Source organism: Dermacentor variabilis, chromosome 7 (genome assembly GCF_050947875.1).
Source record: "Dermacentor variabilis isolate Ectoservices chromosome 7, ASM5094787v1, whole genome shotgun sequence".
Classification (NCBI taxonomy): domain Eukaryota; kingdom Metazoa; phylum Arthropoda; class Arachnida; order Ixodida; family Ixodidae; genus Dermacentor; species Dermacentor variabilis.
In genome coordinates, this window is record NC_134574.1 from 9094052 (window position 1) to 9121259 (window position 27208).

A 27208-nucleotide genomic window follows, 5' to 3' on the forward strand; every position below is an offset into this window, starting at 1 on the left:
ATTGTTTATGAAAATATTTATAGATCAACATCCTTCTATTTGAAAATGAAGTAGAGAAAATGCCACCGGAAGTGGAGAACAATTCCGTATGTTTTGAATGACGCTTCTACAGCTACCAGTCGAACCGCCTGACAAAGCCACTTCTCTGCTGTGCTTATGTGGGTGTTTTACTAACCTTTTGCGGTGGGCGCAGAACCTCTAGAACTGCAGCGTCCTGCGCTCTGCGCGCTTGTACGGGACTGGTGGCCACTCATCGTTGCGCAACTTCCCGAATAAATATAGGAGTTGTTTTTGGCACTTGGTAGAGCAGTAAACGAGGGATCCAAAAGAACTGTGATTGTTCCACAAATATATGTTTATCTATAATTCTTTCAGAGCTAATATAAAAAACGCTACTATAGTCGGATACAACTTAAGTCTGCAGTGAAGCCCCGCCCACGCCCTCACAACCACCAGTCATTGTTCCTCTGCGAGGCTGCAAATAATTCGTACTTCAAACTTTTCCTGTTACCCAAATAAGGCACAGACAACAAAAATAGTTATTAGTGCGTTCTTATACAGTTTTCCTTGCCTATTATAGCGGAATGGTGAAAGCCTTATTCTTTATTGAACTGAAATAAAATGCTTGCTTCACTGCAACTATTTATTGTCAAGTTTCACTTCATTATGTAGTGAAGTTTCATGAGTAAAATGGGCCCAGATGGGAAATGAACTGTACCACAGACTTTTGGAGAAATTCTCAGACTCCATACACTTTGTGCATGTCTGTTGTGCACCTCACTGCTTCTGCCGATGAAAATACTCTTCAAGAACAGCAGACTCTCCGGAGCTATCAAGTTCGACGCCATTTTGAAAAGGCCGCATGACGATTTTTTTGCTTCTGTGATTGGCCAGCGTAGTAACACAACCCTGCGAGGGCCGTGTGCCTTGGTTGCTAACTGCCGTGTTTTTTTTTTTTTTCTTTTTAAGTTGTATTTCACTATAGAAATGTTTATTTTACACTTTCGCTTCTTCACTTGTTCTTGGCATTGTTCTTCCTGTGCTGCATTCCTGCACGAGTCCATTTGATGTAGTTCCTTGTTTGCCAAGTAAAGGAAAGATGTATCTAGGCCACGGAGGAAGGAAACTAAGGAGAGGCCCTGACGTCGCTCTTTGTGAAGTTAGTGAAGCCGGAAGTTGGCATTGCTCGTGGCGTTGCTCCGCCTATCGGGCTAGCTCTCCTCTCTTGTTTAGAAACCACGCCGCACTGCGCGCAACCATGTTGCTCGGACCCGCGCGCTCCGCAGCAATACTAAGCAATCGTTAGCACGTGAGCATGATTCCGCTAAAGAGAGCAAAATTTCCCGCGGATATTTTTTCGTCCGTAGCCATTGCCGTGGTGCGGTATATTGCGTACAGCGTTACATGCGCATTCATATAACGAACTTTAGTTCCTCCTGTCCCACCTGGCCACAGCAACATTCGGTAGAGCACGGTCCAGATAACGCAGCGCAACAAAACACGGAGACCAACGCAAACCTGCCCACACGGCGCCTTTGCCACGGTACGAAACCTACGGAGCAACACGTGTGAGCGCACAGAACCATTGCAAAGCCGCCATTGTGGCCCGAAAGGCGTGGCCGCTACAGCATAGAAATAAAAAAACAGCAAAAAAGAGAACCTACTACGTCATTTCCTCCACACTTTTCTCTAGCGCGCGGAGGGAGTAGAGCCTCTCCTCAGTTTCCTTCCTCCATGATCTAGGCGTACCTGTGAGATACGCCTTATTTCATTTCTTTTTTGTGGGTTTATGCGTCTTTATGGCAAATGGTGGGTGTTATTCATATTTGTACTAGCAAAGTACCCCCTCTCCTCATTTGCATAGAAATGTTACCTTGGGCTGCCCCCCCCCCCCCCCCCTGAAAGAAAATCCTGGGTACTTGCCTGAAGAACCCTTTAGCCATTCATCGTACGGACAAATTCCTCCATGGGTAGACATAGGAATGCTTATGCATTTGATGGCGTAGGCGATAGAAGAATGTGTGTGTGTACCTGTCGTCACAATGACCACTGATCAGGACAATAAATGTGTTCGTACCTTTATTAAAAATTCTGTCACCTCTGTGTCGTGTGCTAAACAGGTACCTTATTTTGAAACAATACCTTTCGGCTATACTATCACATTGGCGATCGATGCATGCCAATTGGCTGTTTTAGAAAATTTGGATGAGCCAATTGGCCATACATCAATTTTGCTCAACCAGCCAATTGATGCGCGCCTGATGCCGATAGTATTGCCGAAGTGGATCATTTCAGAATACGTCCCCAGCTTCAGTGGTCATCCACCTTTGCAGAGTGGAATGGCTTTTGATTTTTTCTTTGGAATGGCGTGTTGAGCCCTTCGAGTTTTAATTCTGATTCTTGCATCTGGCCCTCTTAAGTGATTTACTTGAGTTGTCATGATTGCATTGCGCTTAGTGTTGCACTGACAGAAGAGCTAATGGACGACCATAAAGGAACAAAATGGGGACATACGTGGTGCAAACTACCAAGTCGTTTAATATATATACAAGGTGATGGGAGTAGGGGGGGGGGGGGGAATGGGGTGAGATATGAAAATATATGACAAGGTGACGACATGTGAGGATGCAGTGGGCCGGAACAGCAGCGTTCACTTGCACCCGTTTGCCCTGGCCAACTCGACCTCAGCTTCAATGAGCATGGTAGGCAGTGGGCTTTTGCACTTCTTTTTCTTTTGCTATCGCAAGTGCTTCCCATATTTCTCGCTCTGTTTCCGTTTTTTGCTGTGCCGATGGCTTTGGCTGTTAGTGCAACAGCAAGTGAGCAGTTTGAGCTGCTGTTGGCTTTTCAACATCTGTTTCAACACCTCTAGAGTCTTCCTTTCCAAGAAGTGCACGCAATGAGAGGTCAAGGTGTAGACACTGTCAAGGTACTTGTTAGAATGCCTATTTACCATGGCATCAAGGACCAGCCAATTGGCACTAGGTTTTTCACACTTCCCCGTATACACTATGAATTAGATGGCATAGCCGGTTTTTCGTCTGCAAGAACTTGTAACTTATAGCCCCATTTTACTACTTTGTCTCATAACGTATTGCCAAATTCCAGACCGCACTTTGGATTTAACCATTCTTTCATCCTCCGAAATTTCACAATATGGCTGGAAAAATGTCGCTGAGCAATCGTTGATGTATTGAACGGGCCAGGACACGTCCAGTTTTTGCACAGCAGTGCCTTTGTTTGCAGGTTGTTTGCAGTGCCATGCTGCAGGTTTCTGGGTCAGAAACCTGCAGCATAGCCAGGAGTCAGGTGAAACATTGCCTTGGCGTGATGTTTGATGGGAGAAGTCCAGAAAACAATTGCTGTGCTCCTATAGAAATGCCGCCGCTGCAGTTTCAGTACACGTACAGCAGCAGGGCGACAAACTTCATCATTTCCACAGGGGTCGCTTCCTTCTACGAGCCAACTTTCTAACTGTATGCTCATTTGTCAAGAATATGCATCCATGCATAATCGTTGTGTGTCAACACAGGTAGCACTAACAACCTCCTCCGTAAAAAAGGGCGAAAAAAAAAATCGGAGCTCTCGCCAGCCGCTTCAGAGCGTCATCCCGTGGTCAATGCCCGGAATCTCTCCGAGGGCTAGACTTCACCCTTCCTTATGCTGGTAGCAATACGTCTCGCCCAAGCGAAGTGGACACACTATAAATAAAGAAATGTTATTTTGGACACTAACAGGACAATTGAATGACTTCACCCTTCTTTATGCTGGTAGCAATACGTCTCACCCAAGTGAAGTGGACACACTATATATAAAGAAAATGTTATTTTGGACACTAACAGGACAATTGAATGAACTCTAGAAATCAATCAAAACAAGAGGTGAAAACTGAACTTACCGGAGGATAACAGCTGACATTCTGATCTATTGAAGTTTCCTCATCTGATATAAACTCCAGCGATGTGACATCAATGTCCGAGTCATCACTGCTAGAAGAGTCTGAAAGATGGCTTCTAGCAACGTCAGATTGAAGGAAAACTGCTTTCATTTTAGCATGCACGGTTTCGGATGTAAACGCCATTGGGCCGCCGAAGTGCGCTTCAACCTACCTTGGAACTCTTTAAAAATCCCTTCCATGTGGTAAAAATACTAGCCTTACAGAAACGGCAATGCTAGTTTGTGTACAGTCACTGACGTGGTGCTACAAGTCCAGGAGCACAGTGTTTTACAGCAAAAGCTGTATATGACTAACCTTCCGTAGTTTTTTCCATGTCCGGCAAAAATCATCACATGGGCCGCTCCTGTTGATAGTGCAGAAAGGGTCCAAGCTCAATGGCACATACTCTTGTGGGCTCGGGAACCACCATCTGTGTATGGGACTAGGAAGACTTAACGACTTTGCCACAAAGTAAGAAAGATAGATGGCATGGGCTAACGCTCCATTCAGTAATAAGAAAGAAAGACGTGATTAATTGGGACTGTGCGCTATAGGTACTGTCCCGTACGTTTCTAGACGTTTGCGGCGATGGGGCCGACTTCAAGGTGTGTGTGGGACGTGGCGTTCATCCAGGGTGTGCCTAACACAGTCCACTACTGGGTGCAGAGGAAGGAAGAAGTTTTCGCCATGACCCGGCAGCTGGGCAAACCCACCGTGTTCCTTGTGATGTCTTCGTCCAAGGTGCACTGGGATCAGCTGATGGAGCTCCTGGAACGTCTATGAGTGCAGGGCAACGACGAGGTGCGTAGATCAATGGAGGGCATTCATTACCTCGACAGAACGGAACTGTGGAACAACAACCCGGTGGCGTGCGCCATCTACGCCAACAAACTGTTTGACGTGATACTGAACATTCTCAAAGACAACAAGGTGTCCCCATTCAAGGCGTACAACATTGTGGACTTCTTCAAGCGGGTGGAATTTCAGCTTAGAGGAAGCGCGTACATCCATATTCTATCGTGGCTGAACAACGCGCCGAACGAGGAATTGAGCATGAACATGACCTAGACGATCAGCATGGCCGAGTTTCTCATTTCGCTAGAGACGTCGGTTCTGCAACAGGAGCGGACGCAGATCCACCAGCACATGCACGTGTGCTTCAAGAAGCACAAGGAGAAGTGCCAGTTCGGTGCACCGTTCATGACCAGCAGTAGAACGATGGCGACCGCTACGTTTCTGCCCATAGAGAACCCCAATGAAATGTACAAGCAGAATGCACTCAAGACCATCGAGAAATGCACATGGCATTGGAACACACCGAGTACGAGGACATGCAGTAGTTTCTGGACCACTTCCAAGTAATATCAAAGCAGGAATACATCGACATCCTGCAGCCGGGATTGCCGAGACTGTGCATCCTCATGGAACGCACAACCATTCCACTTTGCTTTTCATTTAAGAGCTTTGACTGTCATCAGCTTTCGCGGCCATTCCGTATTCACAGAGTGAAATGGTTTTCATCTTTTATTTAAAGGGACACTAAAGGTTACCAGAAACTCAAGTTAAAGTGGTAGAGCAATGTTCTAGAACGTCTAAGGCGTCAATATAATCGCGAACAAAGCTTTAGTAACCGAGAAATTGAGGTAAAAATGCATGACACGATTTGAGACCCCCCAGCGACATTCTGGTACTAGCCCGATGACGAAAGGACTCCTCATAATTTGTGTTACTAATACTCAACTACTCATATTAAAAATATCATTTCATTCAATTATAAGACGGAAAAAATGCTACTTGTCTACGTCTATTCGATTCTAAGAAAAAATGACATATTGACGTTACCCTTCAGTAACATGGGTGTTCAAAAGGTTTCGTTTTCGCTCAACTCTGTGCCGCGCACGCTTTGGAGTTTCAGTAGTTTCGTTATCGCGTCATGCTGTGAGGGTTCTGCTGGCTCACGAAACTTTCATTTGGAACAAGCAGTGAGAATTCCACGTCCATGTGATGTCATGGGAAGCCCTCGTTGCTTTCCCGCTCCGGAGAGCCGGTGTCGAGGCCGCCATCGTAGTACGCAACGACGCCGGCAGTGCGAGCCCTCAGCAACAGGTCGCGCTCGTCGGTGCTCAAATTGCTGAAGTTGAGCCCACCATCGCGAGCCAATCTGTCGGTGTCAGGGTCCATTGTGACGAGCGTCGAAGTTTGCGTCATAGAATGAAGTACCAGCTTATGGGCGTCTTGCGCTGGAGTTTGAGGTATAGTAGCGGCGCCTGGTGGCGGTGTGGGAAACGACATCTGGGTCGTGCCAGCTTGGGTCGTATTGAGCCCTGGCTGTGGCGAAGCACGTTTCTAGGCCGAGTTTTGCGTCGATTCGCACTTTTTTATGCCCTGTTGCGAGTGCGAAAAGGCTCGTCACTTCTCACAGACCACGCCGACCACGCTGCGAGCTCGCCGCAGCCTATAGTTTAACGAAAACGGACTCTCCGTGTGCCGTGGGACGTAATGCTGGGAGCAGAAGGAATCGGTGATGCCGATCCGGAGAGACCTAGCCCAGCCTCGAAAAGGCGTCACCATCATTACTTCTGCGTCGTGGGCTGCCATGAACAAGAAGGCCTGAATCCCAACATCAGATTCTACCGTTTTTTTCAAGGCCTCACGAAGTGGAGCGTCGAGCGCGCTGCATAGCTGCAGTTCGTCGCGCTGAGTAAGCGAAACTTCGTGCCATGCTAACTGCTTCGCCTGTCTTGAAGCTTGCTTGATTATCTGCGTTCGAAATTTCGGTCTTTTGCACCTACAGTACCGACAGCAGACCGACATAGCAGCAGGCATGGCTGGTAATTCACGATTCGAGACCCGGCCACAGCGACAATTAACAATTCAACCGATGCGAAGTGGTGAAGTGTGTGCAAATGAGCACAAATGGTCAGGCTCATTCGATGACAATTCACTACTACTCTACGAGCAGCACAGGTTAAGAGAGTTAAATGCGCTCATCCTTGATCTCAAGCCAGCACGTTGAGGCAGCGCAGCAAGGTAATATTGATTGCAGCACATCGATGTTCGAGCGCTGTCATTAAAAGCTACATCAAGCGAGCAGCGCACGAGCTCGCGCTGCAGCGCCATTCACACGTACGTGCGAGCTCACATGCATTGCATCAGTTTAGCAGCATGCAGTCAACAAAGATTGCAGGAGGCCTGCCGTTTGGCGGCATGTCGAAAGACCGCTGCCGTCGCGGCGCGTACGATCGTGCGCTCGAGCAGTTCGTACATCGCGGCGCGTACCGTCGTATGCTCAAGTAGTTCCGTACACATGTCTGCTTATCGCTGCTGTGGATTCATTTATAGCACGCATTTCCTCGCGTTTGCGCGCCTGAATCTAGCAGCTAGCGTGCAAACCTTACCTGTAGTTCCACTTCATACGCGACTCGCTTCACTTGCGATTGACACCGTGCTAAAACTTCGCCGCCTAATTCTTGAACGGCGTACACGTATTCGGCACTGCATAATTTCTTCCCTTTACGCAGCGTGCCACCCCTGAAAAACTCTTCGGCGCCCGATATACGCAGCAGGCCGTGCTACAACACAACCGAAAGTGGCGGGTCCATATTGTAAACGTGCTTTCCGAAGCAGACGACCGAGCTTGGTACGACCCATTTTAGGACAGAGGGCGCTTTTTAGCACCTTTCTCGCAGCGCCCCCTGAACAATGCAAGAGTCCCATGGTCGCGCGTTTCTCCTTCCACTAGCCACTATACTCCCGCTTTCGCCCTGCTGTCGGCTCTGTCTTGGCTCTGTTTCTGGCCGCGCGTTTGCGTTTTGCGCAGAAAAGCCGTAGCGCCGTCTGCGGACGTCGTTCTACTCACCGATGGCGCAACGTCGCTATGAGACCATGATGTCAGTACTCCTCGATCGGAGGGGGGGCAATTTGAACTGCGCTAGAGGTACGCGGACGCTTCAGAACGCATTTTCTCTTAAATTAAGTCTCTCCTTGGCATGAAACAAGCGTTTCAAGGTTTCTGTGATGGTATTTCAACAGTCCACGTTGACTTAATAGTAACCTTTAGTGTCCCTTTAAATAGGCACTCACAGACATTGTTCACCGTTAGTCAATGCCTAGTGGTACGGCAAGGAAAGAGTTATACTATATTTTCTGTAAGGTCCAACATTTCCGTGCAGTTGGCTTTAGCCTCTTGATGCCTGATTTATTTTAATCTTGATGGTTTATTTGGCTTCCACACCTGTCATCAATAACTACACTGAAAGCTTCATGGTGCTACTCTATTTTTCAAAATTGCTACGTTGCTGATTTGTGACATTGGGGTCAGGCTTCAACAATTTTGAAGATTTGTGCCAGTGGGCACATACTTAAGACTGCCTCGTCTCTGTCTTCTGAAAAGGTTTCTTCACAACAAAACTTGTAATTATGGTCTCGTTGGATCAAGTGCTGATGGAAATTTAAGGAGATGATGTCTTTTTTGAAGTAGAAATAAACATTGCACTTGAAGCATATTTAAATGGTCTGTTGTTTACAGTTGGGTTGTTAGCACCTCTGCCGTGTGTCTTTTACTAGTGGCCAGTGCCAAGTGCCCTCGTGCTAACGTCCGCAGCTGGAACTAGTTTTGCAAGACCCCTCCTCTTCGCCACTAGGAATGTTTTCACGGATGAGGCCACTCTGCTTTGGAGCAGTCTTCTTTTCCTCTTATCCTTAAAAATCATTATTTCCTAATGTCTTCGCCCACTCCATCTTTTCTTTTGTAAGAGGGTTGGAGTGACTACACTTTTTGTCTTGTCGTCACTAGTCCTGTGGAATCTGAGACGGTGTGCCACGAAGTCAGTATACGTAGTTATTGTCATCGTCGAGACTCCTATCATTAGTATTGCCTTCTGGTGGAGTTCGTGTCCTCTGCCAACTTGATATATAAGAAAATGGGCAATCTTGTGTATCCATTATATGAAACGAGCACATCACCTTGTAATTGGTTAAAACCCGTCCCCAAGCTATGCTCCCATGCTAACAAATAAACAAATTGCACGAGCGGGATACTCAGCCACGCACGCATCCGTAACACTGATGATTCAGTACACCTTTAGCGTCACCACAGCAGGTGTCGATGGTGTGCGTGCTCACCTAATTTCATCAGGCAGTGCGGTGCCACCTAACCGTGTGAATGCCCGGTGTGTGTAATTCCAGGCATAAAGAAAGTCCAGGCATTGCACAGCTAGAACTACAGTCTGGAGGGTTTACTCAGGTAATAGATGTTAAGGTGCACAAGAAGAACCAATTTTATTTTAGTAGTAGTCTCAGCTCCTATATCAGTAGACAACGAAACGTGAAATTGCACATTTTCCTTTTTTCCCTTCCCTTGCATTTCTGGTTAAGCCCCACCAACCAGTCGGTCGGGGCTGCTTTCAGGCTGTGAACAAGGCAATGGTTTCATCGATGTGCAGGTGTCTCACTACAAGCAGGTGCTGTCTCAGACTGAGGACATCTTGCAGAATCTTCAGCGGTCGGTTGAGGAGGAGGAGAAGCGGTGGCACGAGAAGGAGGAAGGTCACCACAAGGAGCGACTACTCTGGCAACAGCAGCTCACTCGGGTAGGGAGAGGTCTCAGCATCGCACTGTTTTGTAATGACGGCAGGCCTGTTATCGGAGATCATCCAAACTTTCTGTAAGATGTGCCTGCAAATTACACATGTAAGGTATAATTTGCAGAAACCATTTCGAAGATTCGTAATGGAAGCGAATAGCGAGACACTTCCAAAAACTGTTTGATTAAAGGAATAGTCTGCTCGGCGACATGAATTGGTTGCAGTGACGATATTTAGGCAGTGTGTGTTGTTTCGTGTAATTACACAGAGAACACAGCCACTTACCAGCACATCCCTAGCAGTAGTATAGGTAGACATAACATGCATGTGAGAGCTGCGACAGTTAGCAGCCATTGCCAAACGTACCCTGCAACATCGGTGTGCGTGCCCTTTGCGTTGGCACCTTTCTTCCAGCCTCTGACCGCCAGCCACCAAACCACGAAAATGGGTGAAAGAGCCTAAGAAAGCTATTTGTACTAAAAATGTCACTCTTCAATCTGTCGATACCTTTAGAAGTAATCTCTGAAAGGACAGTAGACGAGTACTTGGTTTGAGCAAGTTTATTTGTACAAGTTTCTGAAGCTTAGAACGACAGAAAGCTGAGCTAGTTGGTATGAATTCATTATGCAAAAAAAGTGAGGCGTGCAGACACGACACAAGAGAAGTGGACAACACTTTTTTGCATAATGAAAGTTTCTGAAGTGTGTGAAGTTTGCAAAGCAAAGTCGCTCAAAAAAGTAGGCTTGTGGGAATACTCATTATTTTTGAATATTTGATAGAATATCATGTTTCTCAATATTTGCTCCGGCTCGAATTTCAGTATTTGAAGATTTCAAAATATTCGAAATGAACAAATATACTTATTTTCCTCCTATAAGCTGTACCCCCAATTAAAAAAACCCGAGAGAAAAATATCCGTGTGTCTAAACTGCAGAAATAACAACGTACAATGCCCAAATCTTCCTAGAAACAGTCTCCATTCGTGAATTCACAAATCGCCTACATTGTATCTTTGGCCAGCAGCTCTGTTGCTCATTTCTTCAGCGATACAGAGGGTGCATTACTTTGCCCTGAAGGTGGTTTCACAGCAGTGCAGCCCGCAGATCAGTGAAACCACACCTCGAGGCGAAATTAGCAATACCATGAAGCCACGCCTCAAGTAAAGATTGGCATGTAACTTGCATCCCAATTTTACTGTTAAGGGGGGAAGCGGGGATCAGATTGCGATTTTCGCGAAAAAAATCGTTTTTTTAAAAGTGCGCTTTTAAGAATCTACAGCATCATTTCTATCTTGTACTGAAATATTTCACCGAAAAACAAACTCTAAGCACTGAAAATAAATATATTTGTCGGTGCCGGCGTCCACACATCCGCCCGAAATCGCGAAAAAGGCGCGACTGCTCGGCTTTCCCGCCACAGAGCGCCGCCATTTTGGTATCGTTGGAAAGCCAGACTCTTTGACTCTTTGTCCCAGCCCTTCCCTTCCTCCCCTGCCAGCCAGCAAGCGCACAAAAAAAGAAAAACAGGAGGGTGGCAGCACGGAGCAGCCAATGGCTGCTGCGCCCCGATTGGCTCTGCGCCGCGGCTCGTTGTAAGGCGCCTCCTCATTGGCCGACGCCGCGCCATAATGGCGGCTGAGGCAAGGAGCGCAAGGAGCGTCTGCTTTTGTCCGCTGCTGGGAAGCCTTTCTGGCCTTTCCTTCTCTTGTGTTTCGAGGACTTCGACCACGTGCAATGGATCCGCGCACGTTCGAAAAGAAGTACCGGACGAAGCGTGCCTACGGGAAGCAGAAACGCAAGCCCGTCACAGCAAGGAAGAAGCGGCGATTGTCAGCAGGTGGTTCGGCCGAACCGAGCGTCCGTTCAAAATCGGCGGAGTATGCGCCCAACGTGCTGTGCGATCTCTCGCCCAACATGCTGCGGGATCTTGCGCCGAGTCGAGCACCAGCCAGCTATAGTGAGACGAACCATGATCTTTCGCCGTCTAAGCGCGGGCGCAGTGTTACTGCACCGGTGACGATCGACATGCCAGTGAGTCTCGCCGTACGCGAGCGTCCCGTCGCAAGTTCGTCCAGCACAGATTACGGAGTGGGCTTGCAGCGGTCATCGTCGCCCGACTGCAGAGCACCGGAGACGCGCTTCCGCGGTGAGTCGTTCAACGCCGAGATGTCTCCGCAGCCAACAACCGCCAGTGAAGGCAGTCTCATGCCATCGACGAGTTCCGGCGAATCGACGGAGCTGCAACGCGGGCGCACGCTCGCTGCCGCGGATGCGCCGGCGGCCGGCCTTGCCGCTCATCACAGTGTTGACTGTTCGCCCAGTGAACGTCGCACTATTCAAGCTCACCTGAAAACACGATTTGTGTCCGCGGAAACTGCAGAACTGCAAGCGTCGCGAGTTCGCGAATCTCTTCGCGCGGTTTCAGCAACGGAGCGCAAGTTCGGGCTGACTGGCTCACAGGAAAATGCCATTCCCGCACCTCCAGAAGAGGAGTTTATGCTTGTTCAAGTTGCTGCTCTGAACTCGCTGATTAGTTCCGCGCTTTGCCCAACTTATCAGCAGCCCGGCCTAGCAGTGCACCGCGAGACTGAACTGGGGCTAGCTGTGAAGATGGTACTTTCATGCATTTCCTGTGGTAGTACCCTACAGTCTGAGTGGTCCTCACAAAGGAAGAGCGGCTCTAGAGCTTTTGAGGTCAACATCAGAGCTATGCAAGCAATAAAGAGCATTGGGAAAGGACCAACTGCTCTTAATGACTTCTGGGCCACCATGAATGTCTCGCATCGTGGGTTACACCACAAAACATATGATGGGCACCTCAAAAAGACTTTCAAGCCTGCCGCAGCGGCAGCTGCACACAACATCTTCACAGATGCTGTAGAGGCAGTGAAAAAAGGTGTACACTGAAATGGAGACTACATTTTTCAAAGAACATCACAGTAGTGTATGATGGCACATGGTTGACACGCGGCCACAGCTCCCATATCGGCGTAGGCTATTTAATTGAATTCCGTACAGGGCTTGTGTTGGACTGCATAGTTCTGTCTAACTTCTGCCTTGGGTGCAGCCGACAGCCAGCAGAAAGTGACCCCAACTATGCTGAATGGAAGCAGCAACACCAGTGCCAGAAAAAACACTGATGTGAATTCTGGAAGAATGGAGGTTGAGGCTGCACTACAGCTCTTCAGGCGCTCCTTGAGCAGAAATGATTTACGTTACACAAACATAGTTTGTGATGGGGGCAGCTGCATGTTTCGCACTCTATGTGATGAAGAAGTTTATGGTTTTGTGCAGCTATCTAAAGAGGACTGCATAAATCATGTGAAAAAAACGAATGGGGGGCTACACTTCGCTCTTTGGTGACCAAGGCAAAGAAAGGAGAGCCACTAGGTGGAAAGGGGGGGCCTGACACAGCAGCTCATCAAAAAAACTGACGAACTACTATGGCCTTGCTCTGCGGAACCACTCAGAAGTCGAGGAAATGCAAAGGGCAGTAATGGCAACGTACTACCACATCACATCAACAGATGATGAGCCCCACCATGAGCTGTGTCCCCCTGGCCCCCTTAGCTGGTGCAACCACCGATCAGCTGAGGCAGAAGGGCAGCCAGCACCAGCTCACACGTACAAGCTTTCAGCTAAAGTTGCTGAAGCACTTCTGCCTGTGTACCAGCGCCTCTCAGACTCTCAGTTGCTGGCCCGGTACAAAGGAGGCAAAACTCAAAACGCGGCTGAGAGTCTCCATTCAGTGATATGGTCACTAGTATCAAAAGACCAGCATGCCTCACTGTTTGCCGAGGAAACAGCAGTGCACGAGGCAATTTCAAGGTACAACTCGGGCAGTCTGAAAGCTTATTCAGACCTGTGCACAACATTGGGCTTGCGCCCTGGTGCCCTCTCTCTTCAGCGGGCTGTCGAGAAAGATTCCCAGCGAATGAAGAAGGCACACAAAGTCCATCTCCTGAAAGGACAGAGGGCTAAGAAGTCACCTGCTGCCAAGGACACCAAATTTTTACAATGCAGGAGCATTCTAGACAGTGTGTGCCAGTATGGTTTTTCAAAAGTTTGTTTTGGGCTTATCATTCGCTCGTGGAAAAGCATAGCACGGCAATGGGAGCACGGATTTTAATCCTGTTTGTTTTGCTGCAATTGCTGAAGTGTGCCTTATGTCAAGACAGTCTCAGATTTACCATTTAGGCTCACCATATTTTATTACACAATAATTGGAGCATGATACATTCTAAACATAAAGAGAAGGTGCATACTATATCATTTAGAAGAAGAGCAGAGAAATTTAAAAAAGAAATTAAGAGAATCTTGACTTTGACTATTAAGAACATTTACAGACCCATAACCCATTTTTGCTGTCACGCTAGGCTTTCCACGAGCAAGCAACATGTGAGCAATATATAAATAATGATAAAAATAAAAACTACTGAAGATATTATTGTGAAACTTTGTAGCTGTCTGTTTGATGCTATTTCAAACCTGTATGCCAAATTTCATCACTCTAAGTTAAAAAAATGAAAAAAGTTTGTTCCGATCCCCTCATCCCCCCTTAAATTGTGTAACTTTTTGGCAAATATTATTAAAACCTTATAAACAATCAAGTTTTGGTTTTGGTGAGCAAGTTGCATTGCATAGCTCACAGCCAAAAACAAGGCTTTCTGCACCCGCTGTATTATTCAAGCATATTATTTATGACGGCCGCACGGTTTCCCGAGAGCCATACAACCTCTGCAAATAGATTTGCGTTCATGCACCACTAAGCTGCAACTTCGGTGGCCGACACCTGGCAAAAGAGCGCTGGTTAGGCCTAAGAGCCAAGACGGGCGCTGCGGCAGAAGGCAAACTGCTGCAAGAAGTTTTTCACTCATTGGTGATGTGGCTCCAGATGATGTGCACAGGCTAGACTGAGGACCGTTTCGTTTTGAAATTATTCGACTATAATTACTATTTGCTTTGACTACGCTTCTTATATTCGCAGAAGCCTATCATGAAGATGATGTTATTAGAAAACAGTCTGTTATAAGCTTTATGCAAGTTGTGTGCCTTGTCTAAAAGCAGTAAATCATTGTTTATGAAATGCATTTATATCCCACAAAAGATGTATGGAATACACATGCGGAGAGTCTACTAGCATTGCTTAACAAGAATGTAGCGAGCTATTGGTAACTTAGGTAAATAGAAATCAAGATTCAGTAAAACCTCGTTTGTGCATTGTTGGCGGGGAACATGGATCAGGCATACACTAAGCGATGTTCTAATTAACTGACAATGGCAGATGAGCGGCTATAGACTTACTGGCCAAAAAATATTTGTGTTCTCACTCAAACACGCATGCTGACAAAGTTTTATTTGCGAGCCAGCAAAAAAATCTGATTTTCACTTGCCGCCATGGCATATCCTTAGAGAGAGGATGGCATCCTGAAACTCGCCAAGGCCGCGATCCGTTTTCTCCATCAGACACCATTGTGAATGCTCTCATGGCGGTCATTGCACTAGCTACATCGGAGACAGAAGGCCCAGCATCTACATGGTTGTCATGACAACCTAGAACCGCTAGAAGCTATAGAAGCAGGAAACACTTTCGGCTACCATGTTATTACGTCACTATTGCGGGTGATTGCAGTCCAGGAAACAACCGTGTGCTCCAGTTTCGCTGTCTATGGTATGGGTGCATGACATTTCACCAATTCCATGTTTGTATGATTCCACATTTGACGCGTGTTAAGCTGCTATGGCCTAAAAGGGGACCCTGCACCTGAAATTTCTTTTTTTAATTCTTTGTAGATTTTGATGAAACTTGCTGAGTTTATGCATTTCAAGGTGCTAGTTTTAAATATACATCCAGTTTTCTTGCAACGTAAATAACTTTCCAGAAATTGAAGAAATTCGGCTTCATTGCATAATTCACTTGGAGGTGAGCTCTCTACCAACCTATACATGGCATAATAAATCTCGACATACGAAAATGATGTGGAACTAACAAAGAGTGCAAATAAGCAAGTATGGTGTTCTAACCCAATTTTATGTCAAATAAGAACATTGCAAACTTCAGTGAGAGAAATCCATCTAACTGCTAAAAAATAACATTTTTAAATGAATCTTTAATAAATGCAACAACTTTATTTCGCTTATTTGCACTCTACACAGCTTTGCCTTTCTGGAAAAAAAAATTGAAGTGATCACACAAGTAGAAGCAGAGGTAATACACATCCAATACAGAATCATCATCAGAATTGTGGCTTTGAGAAAACAACAAAAAACATTTCACAACTGATATATTGAAAGAAAATTTGAAAAAACTGGCACCAAAAGCCATCGTAGGCACTAGGTATAATTCATAGCCGTTTGGCCGTTGCCGGTCGACAACATAGCCTGCACTGCGAGTAGACTTCAAGAAGGTTACACATTTTCGAGCCCTCAATTCCCCGCGAACTCCATCCCGACACTACTTCACCGCAGATCTCACAAACCACAGTCATTTGCGAGCCTGTAATCCTGATCGCTGTGCACCGGCTGCTTCGAACTACCACAAGTATTACACGAGAAAATGCCGAGAAGATTTTGCACCACTGCAAGTCCGACGGCAACATACGGAGTAGCGGTCTTCACGACTGAGGCTGTTGCACTATCGGCGGTCGGATCTTCAACAAAACGCTGAATCTATTGCTCCGTGGCCATCGTAGATGCAATCTTGTCAAGCATAGCTTTCTCATGTGTTCTTATCCTATCCACTTCCTCTTCAGTTACGACGTCACGGGGGTATAACCGGCGTGTGGATATGCGACTATGTCACTTATATATGTCAACTTATAGGTCACCTGGTAGTGACGTATAGAGAACACAGTAGCAATACTCTGGAAGATGAAACTAACTTTTATTGGGTGAACCTGTGCCCATGAAAACAGGCTACACTTACGGGGAGACGCGGGTCTTGAAATCGCAAAAAATGCAAAAAAAAAAATATATGCAAATTTTCAAAAATCGCGATTTGAAGTCTTCATTGTCCAAAGTGTTACCCCACAAAGTATTATTGCTCAATTCCTTCTCGATGTATTACAGGGGGCACTGTTATTCAAATAATGTTCATGATGTTTTCCATCAATATTCAGGAAACTTTTCATTCTTGTTAAGACTTTTGTGCTGATTTCAAATATGTAATTATTTCTCCAATAGGCCATTTAGTTCTGAATATAAATGAAATTCATTGTTCATGATTTGCAGAAACAATAGGGGAAAAAAATGCGCTATGAAATTCATATTGGCACATGCCTGGGTACTAGAAAATGTAAGGAACACAATGGTAGGAATACTATTTTGATACATCAAATATTAGTAATTTTATAGCAATTCAATCTTTACTGTTCGAATTATGGTTAGCCTACTGTCTGATCTAAAACAAAATTGAAAATTTTTAAAACATAAATTCCAAAATCTGACTTTGCACACTCAGCTACAAGCCACAACAAAAATTATGGCTCTACCTGCTTTGAAGGCAGAGATATCGCCACGACGAATCAGCAACAAGTCAAAAGTCGGTGTTTTGAGAAAACGAGAAAAAAAAGGAATACACTCACTTTTAATCAAAAGTACAGAAATAATTTTTCAATATTTTGCAGTGAAAGTGGCTAAAAGCCACCAGGAATGTAGTCGCTCTGACCACGGCCACCCAAATGCGGTAAAAACATAGCTTAGCGGCGTTCACCGATTTTCGGTGGCTTGCATCGCGCGCGTTGCAAGGTTGTCATTCACGCGGGTCGAGCTCCACCCCGACGCAATATCGCCGCAACACGCACACATCATAACGATCTTTATGGCGAGGCCAGATTACCGTTCGCTTTTGCCTACTGTGACGCTGCCACCGCACACCTTGCACTTGACAAACGACATCAGTGCGTTCACGGAGTCCTACTGAGGATAGCGAAGCCTGCCTCAGCGTCGACTGGCGCGAGTCGGCGCCAGTCGCAACGTCGGCGCAAGTGAGCAAATCCAACACCCGCTTTGTTGCTAGCGTTGATGCAAGAACTTGAAGTTTTTTTAGCATTCACCTCCCTCTGCAACAAATCCGCAAGCTGCAACATTGCAGTGTCACGCGGAACGCGGCCTCTGTCCGTAACGATTTCACTCATTTGTGAGCTGGCTAGGCCTACTTCGGCATATCGTCCGCGGCTTCGGCATCATTTGCGGTTGGCAGCGAGCTATTCTCGATGCTTTCTAAACGAATGGAGCACTTTTGAAAGTTATAAGCTGATCGCTTCTTTTTGCCGAACTTGTGCCTCGTGGCGAACTTCCCCGGTGGATCGGACATATTGGGCATGTGCCAACAAACCGTCGTATCAAGCCGTCGTGTCGCCTGCAGAGTGGAGCAGACGATGGGAACCTTGCGCAGCCAAACACAGCACGCATTTTTGGTCTCGTGCGGTAGTCAACGAATCGGATTGCGCATTCTGGCTTTTTTTTCTCCCCGGATTTCAATGTCACTGGCGTACCGACGGAGTCACTTTTGGCGGGAAATTAAAGAAGGAAGGCTCCTCTTTCCCAACGAGACCAAGATGGCTGCGATCGCGCGCATAGAAAAAGAGCCACGTACTGCGATAGAAAAGGGATGTTTTTGCACGGAATTCAGCTCACAGCGATGTTATGAATTGATATTGTGGACGAAATACTCTTGCGTGAGATTTGAAACTTGGTGAATTCAAGGAATATAAGCTGTAGATATCGAAAATTTCATTTTAAGAAAATCGATTTTCTTAAAATATTTTTTCGCCGCTAAGAGCCGTGTCCCCCCTTAAAAAAAAAAAACGGCAATTTGTAAGCATCGGTGGGTCGGAATTGAAGGCCCAGCTCCAAAATTTTCCCTAATTTCAAGCCACCAAAGCTCCAGATGATGCAGGGCGATCGCCGCCATCTTGGTCTCGTTTGAAAGCTGGTTTTCCGTACTTCATTTTGGCACCTTTCAACACGACGAAGGCATTCTGTGAGCGACGGTATCAGTGACGTTTTTGAAGGGGCAAATTTGGAAAGAGTGGCACTGATTGGGCGAAGTGCACTGTTCTCCGAGGTGCAGCCCTCCGATTGGCCTTGGCGCGCGCCTCCTCTGCTTCTCGAGCGGGCGAGGCCGCGTGCTGACGGCGTGGTGCCTTTGCGTCGTCTGCGTGCGCCCGAGGCTTCTCTTTGTTGTGCAGTGTTTCGTGCCCCACCGTCTCTTTTCGCATCGTTCATGTAAATATTTTCATCGATAATTCCCTCCCTTTTACCTCGCACTTTCGTTACTACGTTTATTAGCCAGGCTGCTGCTCGTACGTGCGTGCATGTTTTTGTGCCGTTCTGATGGGGCGGGACTGGCGTTTGAAATCAAGCACGTGGAAAGTGGTCCGCAAAAAGAACAAGACAACTGCATCATCGAAAACGACTACAGCAGCTTTGGTGTCATTACAAGCAACAGTACCACCAATCGACGCCGCTGCGCCGGGCTGACCGGGAACGGCCACTTTGGTGTTGTCGCAAGCCGCAGTACCGCGGTGCCCCCGGGCTGCTGCGCCACACTCACCCAGATTGTCAAGTTTGGCGTTACCGCAAACTATCGCACCACAGATCAACGCCGCTGTTCCAAGCTGCTCGATAACTTCGGTGTTGCTGCAAGCCACGGCACTGTGGGTTGATGCGGCTGCTTCAAGCTCCTCGAGACCATCAACTTCGGCATCGCTGGTGGGCCCAGCTGGACCAAGCTCACGTGCGCATCGCATCAACACGTTTTACACGGAGGCTAAGTGTGCGGAGTGCGAAAAACGTGCAGACAACACGAAGTCTTCCTTGACAAAAAAGTGTGCGACTTCGCGGAAGTTCGAGCTTTTAGGCGTCAGCGTGGTGAGTGACGACGATGATCGCGCCACGGAGTACATCATTGTGGACATGAAAGTTTTGCAAACGCTTTTCGCATCCACAACATGCAGCAAATGTGCGTTGGCTACTATCGAGCTCAAAAAGTGCAATGAGAAACAGTACGGCTTAGCGGTGAGGCTACTGCTCACATGCTCAAGTTGTGATTTCGTGGAGCGGCACTTTTTGTCGCCACAAGTCACCGGACCATCAAACATCATGCCCTTTGAGGTTAACCTCAGGGCAATAAAAGGCATACAAAGTATAGGAAAAGGAGTTACAGCCCTCGCGGACTTTTGTGCCACCCTGAACCTCTCCCACTGGGGCCTTCACCACAAGACCTTCAGGGGACACATGGAAACCATGGTGCGAGCTTGCCAGACAGTAGCTACAGCCACAAAGGCAGCAAGTGTGGAATTAGTCAGAACCGTCTACAAGGATTTCCTCAACCCTGTAGGAAACATGGACGTCATTTTTGATGGCACCTTGAAAACCCGTGGCCACAATTCTAACATAGCTGTGGGATGCATAACTTTACACAGGCCTGTTGCTGGACCATGTTGTCCTTTCTCGGTACTGCCGTGGCTGCCAAGGAGCACCTGACCCCGATGATGATGGCCACGGTGACTGGGCTATGACCCACAAGTGTAAAAAAAACATTGACTGCAATGCCGGACGGATGGAGACGGAAGCAGCGCTGATCCTGTTCAGGCGGTCCCTGCAGAAGAATGGGCTGCGTCACACAATGATTCTGTCTGATGGCGATAGCCGCACTTTTCATGCACTGACTCAAGACAGCATCTACGGATACTTGGACATTGAAGAAAAAGACTGTCTGAACCATGTCCAAAAGCGAATGGGGGCAGCCCTTCGCACCTTGGTGGAGAAGAAAGAAGCCCAAGGAGAGTCTCTTGGTGGGAAGGGGTGACTTACCCAGGATAAAATAATAAAGATAACAAACTATAATGGGTATGCTCTGAGGAACCACAGGCATGACGTTCCTGCAATGCAGAAGGCAGTGCAGGCCACACTGTTGCACATGACTTCAACGAATGAATCCCCTGATCAGTCATTGTCCTGGTACTTCTTCAATCGTGTCCTGGCCAACCAAGAGGAGCCACCACCACATAAAACCCTCTGCCAAGGTTTATTCGCAATGCACTAGAGCCAGTCTTTGCAAGGCTAGGTGACCAGGCCCTCTTACAGCGCTGCAGTGATCACATGACACAAAAGGCCATTGAGTGCCTGCACTTTGTGATCTGGGCCCAAAGCTCCAAAAACAGACATGACTCATTGCTGGCTGTGGAAAGGGTGTTGCTGAAGCAGTGTCACGCTACGATCAGGGAATGACACAAACCAGCAAGGCTGTTGCAGTGCAGCTTGGCTATAGTCCGGGCAGCTCTCTCATTCGAAGGAGCCTTGAAAAGGATAAACAAAGGCTTTACAGGTCTAAGAAAGGTCAAACAAGAGACTGAAAAGATGAAGAGAATGGTGAAGAAGCAGAAGCCTGACAGGACGCAACACTACTGCCCAGGTCTTGTGTGAACTTGTGAGAGCATTCAAAAACTTGAAAGTGACTTTCTGGGTGTTTTTTTTTTTTTATCGTGAAGTCCGTTTGCCTTATGAAAAATTTGATAAAGTTTCTATGAATTGATTTTGGTAAATTTGGTGTTCTTATGCTCAGCAACACCTGGGCAACATGTTAGAGCCCTGAGACAAAAGAGCTAGTGGCAGTAAAACCTTAAAAAATATTAAATGCAATTTTCTCAGCTTTCTTTTTCTCGTCAAGTGCTTTCACCTTACGGAAGTTTTGATCATGTTTACGTCAGCTGATTTCACTGAACTAGGTATCATTTCTTTATTAATATCTTGCCTATATCCTAAAGCTTTCCCTTCCTTCTTAAATGTGAGGGCTAATTGCTGCCACATTGTTCTTTATTTCTGAACTTAGCAATTTATTTGTGAAAATCACAATTACTTTATTGGTATTTGCTTAGCTTTAGGATATGCAGTGGGCCTTTGGAAATGTCTACACATTCTTAAAAACACTTTATTTTAATGAGAAATTATTAAAAGGTCTGTAAGAAACGACCTAATTATAAGAGTATTGTATTCTGTCATATGTTTTCTTCCAAGTAAGATATTTTAAATCTAAACACATATTTGAAATCAGCATTATACAATATATCTCCACACGAAATTTAAGCAACGTATGTCGAAAAATTGAAAAATAAAAATTTTCAGGACCCTCATCTCCCATTAAAGAACGGCGACAGCGGCGAACAAAGTCGATGATAGTCAAAATCTGATCAGCAGGTCAAGCGTGTCGGCTTTTATACATCAGTGGTCGAATGTTCCAGAGTAATCGCTGGGACCCGCGTGTCTTCCACAAAGATCTACACCATTCGCGTCGCGCATACATGCAATCGGATTACACGAGGTTTGGTGACAGACATTGGATGGAGCCATCGATTTCATTCCAGAAACTTCCTGGACATGCAGGCACGTCCTGCGCAGTGCAGTAACATTCGTTAGGCAGTGAAACGTGGTCACCCGATAAAGATTAAACAAGTACACATGTCAATACCCCCCTCTTAAAAAGCATCGACTCGATGCTGCAAACAAATGAAAGTAATAAACAGTAATTTCTCTTCTTTGTGTCGTCCAAATGTTGCGCAATCAAGCCTCTAGGAAACAAAAACACGCGTAGCAAAAAAACAACAAACTAAGGAAGTTCATCAGCGTGCATAAAAGGGCTTAAGATGCACCACGTGGACCACTTCAGATCGTGCGTGGCGCCACTGTGAATGCGAAATGCCGTCTGGCACGACCTCATAGACCAGTGCACCAATACGTCGGATGACCGTGTAGGGTCCGAAATAGCGTCGCAATAGTTTCTCACTGAGTCCTCGTCGACGTATTGGGGTCCGAACCCAAACACTGTCGCGAGGCTGGTACTGGACGTAGCTTCATGGGAGGTTGTAGTGTCGGCTGTTGGTATGCTGCTTGTTCTTGATCCGTAAATGGGCAAGTTGTCGGGCTTCTTCGGCGCACTGGAGAATAGGTAGTGACGTCAAGATTCTCTTCGTCGGCGACTTGTGCCAGCATGGCGTCGAGAGTCGTCGTCGGGTTCCCGCCGTAAACCAGCTTGAATGGCGTGATCTGTGCTGTTTCTTGCACCGCTGTGCTGTAAGCAAAGGTTACATACGGCAGGACTGGGTCCTACGTCTTGTGCTCGACATCGACGTACATTGCTAGCATGTCGGCGAGGGTCTTGTTCAGGCGCTCTGTGAGACCATTTGTCTGCAGGTGGTAGGCAGTTGTCCTTCTGTGGCTTGTCTGGCTGTATTGCAGAATGGCTTGGGTGAGCTCTGCTGTAAAAGCCATTCCTGTGTTAGTGATGAGGACTTCTGGGGTACCATGTTGCAGCAGGATGTTCTTGACGAAAAATTTCGCCACTTTGGCTGCACTGCCTTTCGGTAGAGCTTTAGTTTCAGCGAAGTGGGTGAGATAGTTTGTCGCTGTTGTGTCGGCAGCGGCAGACAAGCGGGGGCCCGCGCCCAGCGAACGCGCGGCGAGCACCTGACGCAGAGAGGGACACGCGGAGCGAACTGCTTCTGATGAAAACCGGACAAGGACTGAGCCGGCTAGCAGCCGTTTATTACAAAAATAGACTCCCTTTGCCAGATGGCACCTCCTGATTGGTCCAAACTCGTCACATGACAGAAGGGGGTGCGCCATCTAGCTGGACTACTACAAAACATAAATGTATGATAACACGGAGATCTGGCAGGGGGCGACACACTACCACATCATCCCCCCCTGGAAACAAAGTCAGCATACAGTGAAACGCGCACACAAGACGCGCACTTAAGTCCAAGGACAATTCAGTTCGTTCCCCCCCCCCCACGTTTACAGACACACACACCAGTTGCACACAAGGCACGCACTTAAGTCCACAACAAATTCAGTCCGTCCCCGCCCAAGTTCACACACATGCACACCAGTCTTGGGCACCAAAACACAGGCAGTCACTCAAAACAAAATCCGGCAAGGAACACGGCACAAGACTCACTGCACCGCAACAAGGAACACATTGTATACCTGTGTGAACGAAAATGTCACAGCGAGGCCCCTAGCCGTGGCATTTCGAAGACGGCAATACGCTCTACATTCAAGAAACATAATCGTCGAGCCACGGAGGCCGTTTTTTGTCACGATGAGGACGTGTGCGTACCTCAGAAGAACTTTGGGGGTTGCGACGCGTATTGGTCGACTTCGAAGACCCAGTCGTCCCACTACTATTTCCCTCCCTTTGGTTGGAAAATTGAATGCGGTTGTCACTCAAAGCTTGAGAGGGTTGCCCAGGAAGCTCCTCTCGACGTCCCAACAAGTCCTGGGAGGCTACCGATTACCCCACGGAATCAGAAACGATTGCTGACTGTGTAGACTTGGAAGTGATACAGTCAGTCGAACTACCTAACTGCAGCTTATGACTATGAAAGGACGATGTCACGACAGACGAGTCATCGGAATGACTATCCAGGTTTGAATATGAGTACAAAAAATCTTTATCAGTTGTGGACAATGTACTATGTTTTGAACTATCTACTACTGTGGTTAACTTAGACGCATTCCACGTCTTCCCATCACTGAGTACAAAAGTGGATGGTCCTACCTGGGCTTTCACAGTGCAAGGTTTACTGTACTTGAAAAATCCTTTCTTGGTAAGTTTTACTTTGACGGTGTCTCCCACCTTGATACGAGTTGCCTGAGCACCTCTACGTTTGTCAACACACTGCTTAGTCTGCCACTGTTTCTGCAAGACCCTTTCTTGAACTTCACACAAGACTGTCCTGTTCCCGTAGATCTACACAGAGCCGCATGGTTCCATCCTTCTTGCGCACCACCATGAGTGGAGACACCCACTCAAAAGCCTCGACGCGCTCGATGACGTCGCAGTCCTCGAGACGTCGCAATTCATTTGTTACCTGGTCACGGAGAGCCAGGGGTAGTCGGCGCAACTTTGAAGATACTGGTTTCGCATCTTGCTGCCGATGAATTCGGTGCACAAAGTTGTTGACGAGACCCAACTCGTGACTGAAGAGGTGATCGAAACCCGGAGGCACACCTGTGGGGCTCTGTACTGAAGGAAGCGATGGTAGACAACATGTCAGCGACGTACCGTCAATCTGTATGCCCAAAAGATGGCGTCTAAACCCAGCAGTGATGTTCCTGTAGTCGTTACGTGGAACGTGACTGAGCATGACCTTTGGAAAAACTGGGCAGTGCCTTGAAACAGGCCTTGAATGTCGATGCGTTGCTTGGAGAAATTTCTTAAGTCCAGTGTTGTTTGTGACAGCCTGTGCTGTTGATCTGTATGCCCAAAAGATGGATGGCGTCTAAACCCAGCAGTGATGTTCCTGTAGTCGTTACGTGGAACGTGACTGAGCATGACCTTTGGAAAAACTGGGCAGTGCCTTGAAACAGGCCTTGAATGTCGATGCGTTGCTTGGAGAAATTTCTTAAGTCCAGTGTTGTTTGTGACAGCCTGTGCTGTTGACCAAAGTAATTTCTAAAATATTCGGCCGTCATGAATGACACAGACGCTCCCGTATCCACGAGCAGTCGCATGGAGACGCCGTTAACTACAACCGGAACTTCCAAATCTTTTTTAGTTTCAAAAGCTCTTACCGTCAAGACAGACGCGGACGGCTGCCCTGCGTAAGCTGACGAAGACAGCGTCTCTGCGGAAGAGACGTGTTGCACCGCTGTTCGGGTCTTTCGACATACCGAAGCGAAATGGCCCAACATGCGGCTGGCGTTGCATCACCGATTTCTTGCTGGACAGTTCCTGTAAGACGCGATACAGTTCCTGCTGCCACACCGATCGCATGCACCACGGTTCCCGGAGGAGCCATGTGCGAAATGTCGACCGTCTTGGCGGTTTCTCGGAAGAAGTCGGCCCTCTTGGCAGCTTCTCGGAAGAATTCGATCATCTTGGCGGCTTCTCGGAAGAAGTCGGTCATCTTGGCGGCTTCTCGGAAGAAGTCGGCCATCTTCATGGCCTGCCGGACTAAGTCGGCCATCTTGGCAACTTCCCGGAAGAAGTCTGTCATCTTGGCCCGTCGACGGAACGCCAAGTTGAGATGCCTCAATTCTTCGTACATTTTCGGAGCCGAACGTGCAGTTCGCTCGATGCAAGGCTTCTAAAGAGCGTCCAATTTCGTCTGCCTTGTCCAGGGACAAGGTTTCGCCATGAGCTAATAACTGTTTGCGAACGCTGACGTTCGCTACCCCGTGTATTATTTGGTCTCGGGCGCGCTCATTGTAGGTTGTGCCGAAGTTGCACTGTACCGCCTTGTCCTTCAATGCGGTCACGAATTCCAGGAATCCTTCTCCCTCGAATTGCCTTCGACTGGTGAATTCGTGCCTCTCCGCCAGAACATTTGTTGATGCGGCGAACAGCCGGTCAAGCCGTTGCAAGAGTTTCTGGAACTCTAACGCTGGCGGGACCGCATCACTTGACGTTGACGCTGCGCCGGTTGACTGCCTTGCTGCTTCGCTTGACGGTGACGCTGCGCCAGTTAACTGCCTTCCTGCTTCCTGCTTCTCGTCTGCAAAGTACTTTCGTTGTCCGTCACGCCCGAGAGCGCTGACGAGCGCGTCCGTCCAGTCGCCACCGCCGGCCGCTTCGAGGTGGCCCTGAAAAATTTTTTACCATCGATACCATGGAATTAACGGTGGCCCGGGCAATTCAGGAAAAATGGGAAGGTTCGCCGAAAAGGAAGCCATGCCCAGTAGCTTGCAGGAGACAGTGCAGGAGACAAGCCAGAGCTCGCAGCAGGAATGGGGCAAGGAAGAACAAGGGGGGCGAGAAGGCCTAGGCTCGGAAGCCTCGCGACGCCAAGTGCGTCGGCGGCGTTTGCATGCCGTGCAGACACAGGAAGGGTCGCTTCACTTACGAAGCTCGTTGGTTTCCCGGGGCTTCGGTCGGAACCGCAGCGGGAGTCCCATCCTCGTCGCCATAAGATGTTGTCGGCAGCGGCAGGCAAGTTGGGGCCCGCGCCCAGCGAACGCGCGGCGAGCGCTCGACGCAGAGAGGGAGACGCGGAGCCAACTGCTCCTGATGAAAACTGGACAAGGACTGAGCCGGCTAGCGGCCGTTTATTACAAAAAAAGACTCCACTCGCCAGATGGCACCTCCTGATTGGTCCAAACTCGTCACATGACAGAAGGGGGGTGCGCCTCTAGCTGGACTACTACAAAACATAAATGTATGATAACACGGAGATCTGGCAAGGACGACACCATACCGCAGTCGCCACGACGATCCACTTATGTTGATGTCGAAACGGTCCCAACAACTCCATCCCGATCTGCTGAAATGGTCGGCAAGGAGGTTCGACCAGCTGTAGTAATCCTGCTGGCCTTGTCGGTGGTATTTTGCGTCCCTGAGAGCCTCGAAATGTCTTGAAGTAACGGGCGACGTCGGCGGTCAGGCGCGGCCAGTAACACCTTTCCTTTAACCTTGACAGCGTCCGGGAGGATCAGAGGTGCCCAGTGGTTGGAGTGTCATGTAAGGCGTGCAGTACTTCTGGATGCAGCGCTGACGGAACAGCAAGAAGGTAGTGAGCGTGGACTGGTCGGCGTGCTGGAAAACACGGGTCATCTCATCCGTGAAGATGGCGATGGTTTCATTGGGTAGTTTCCCTCGGATTTCCAGCAGAATTTCGGCCCTTTCTTTTCGGACAGTGCTCGTGAACGTTCTCAGGAAGTTACTGCGGAACAGGTCCCATGTT

The 27208-nt window shown here is 47.8% G+C and overlaps 1 protein-coding gene across 21 annotated transcripts in view; it reads left to right on the forward strand.

Annotated features, from left to right (window-relative positions):
• Positions 1 to 27208, forward strand: part of LOC142587302 (uncharacterized) — a 410079-nt gene that overhangs the window by 252062 nt on the left and 130809 nt on the right. For all 21 annotated transcript variants that reach the window (XR_012829442.1, XM_075698179.1, XM_075698189.1 and 18 more), the window contains one exon: positions 9382 to 9528. Coding sequence is in view for 20 of the 21 variants with exons in the window: in XM_075698179.1 (XP_075554294.1) it covers positions 9382 to 9528 (147 nt within the window). In the remaining variant the exon portion in view is untranslated. The remainder of the gene's footprint in view (positions 1 to 9381; positions 9529 to 27208) is intronic.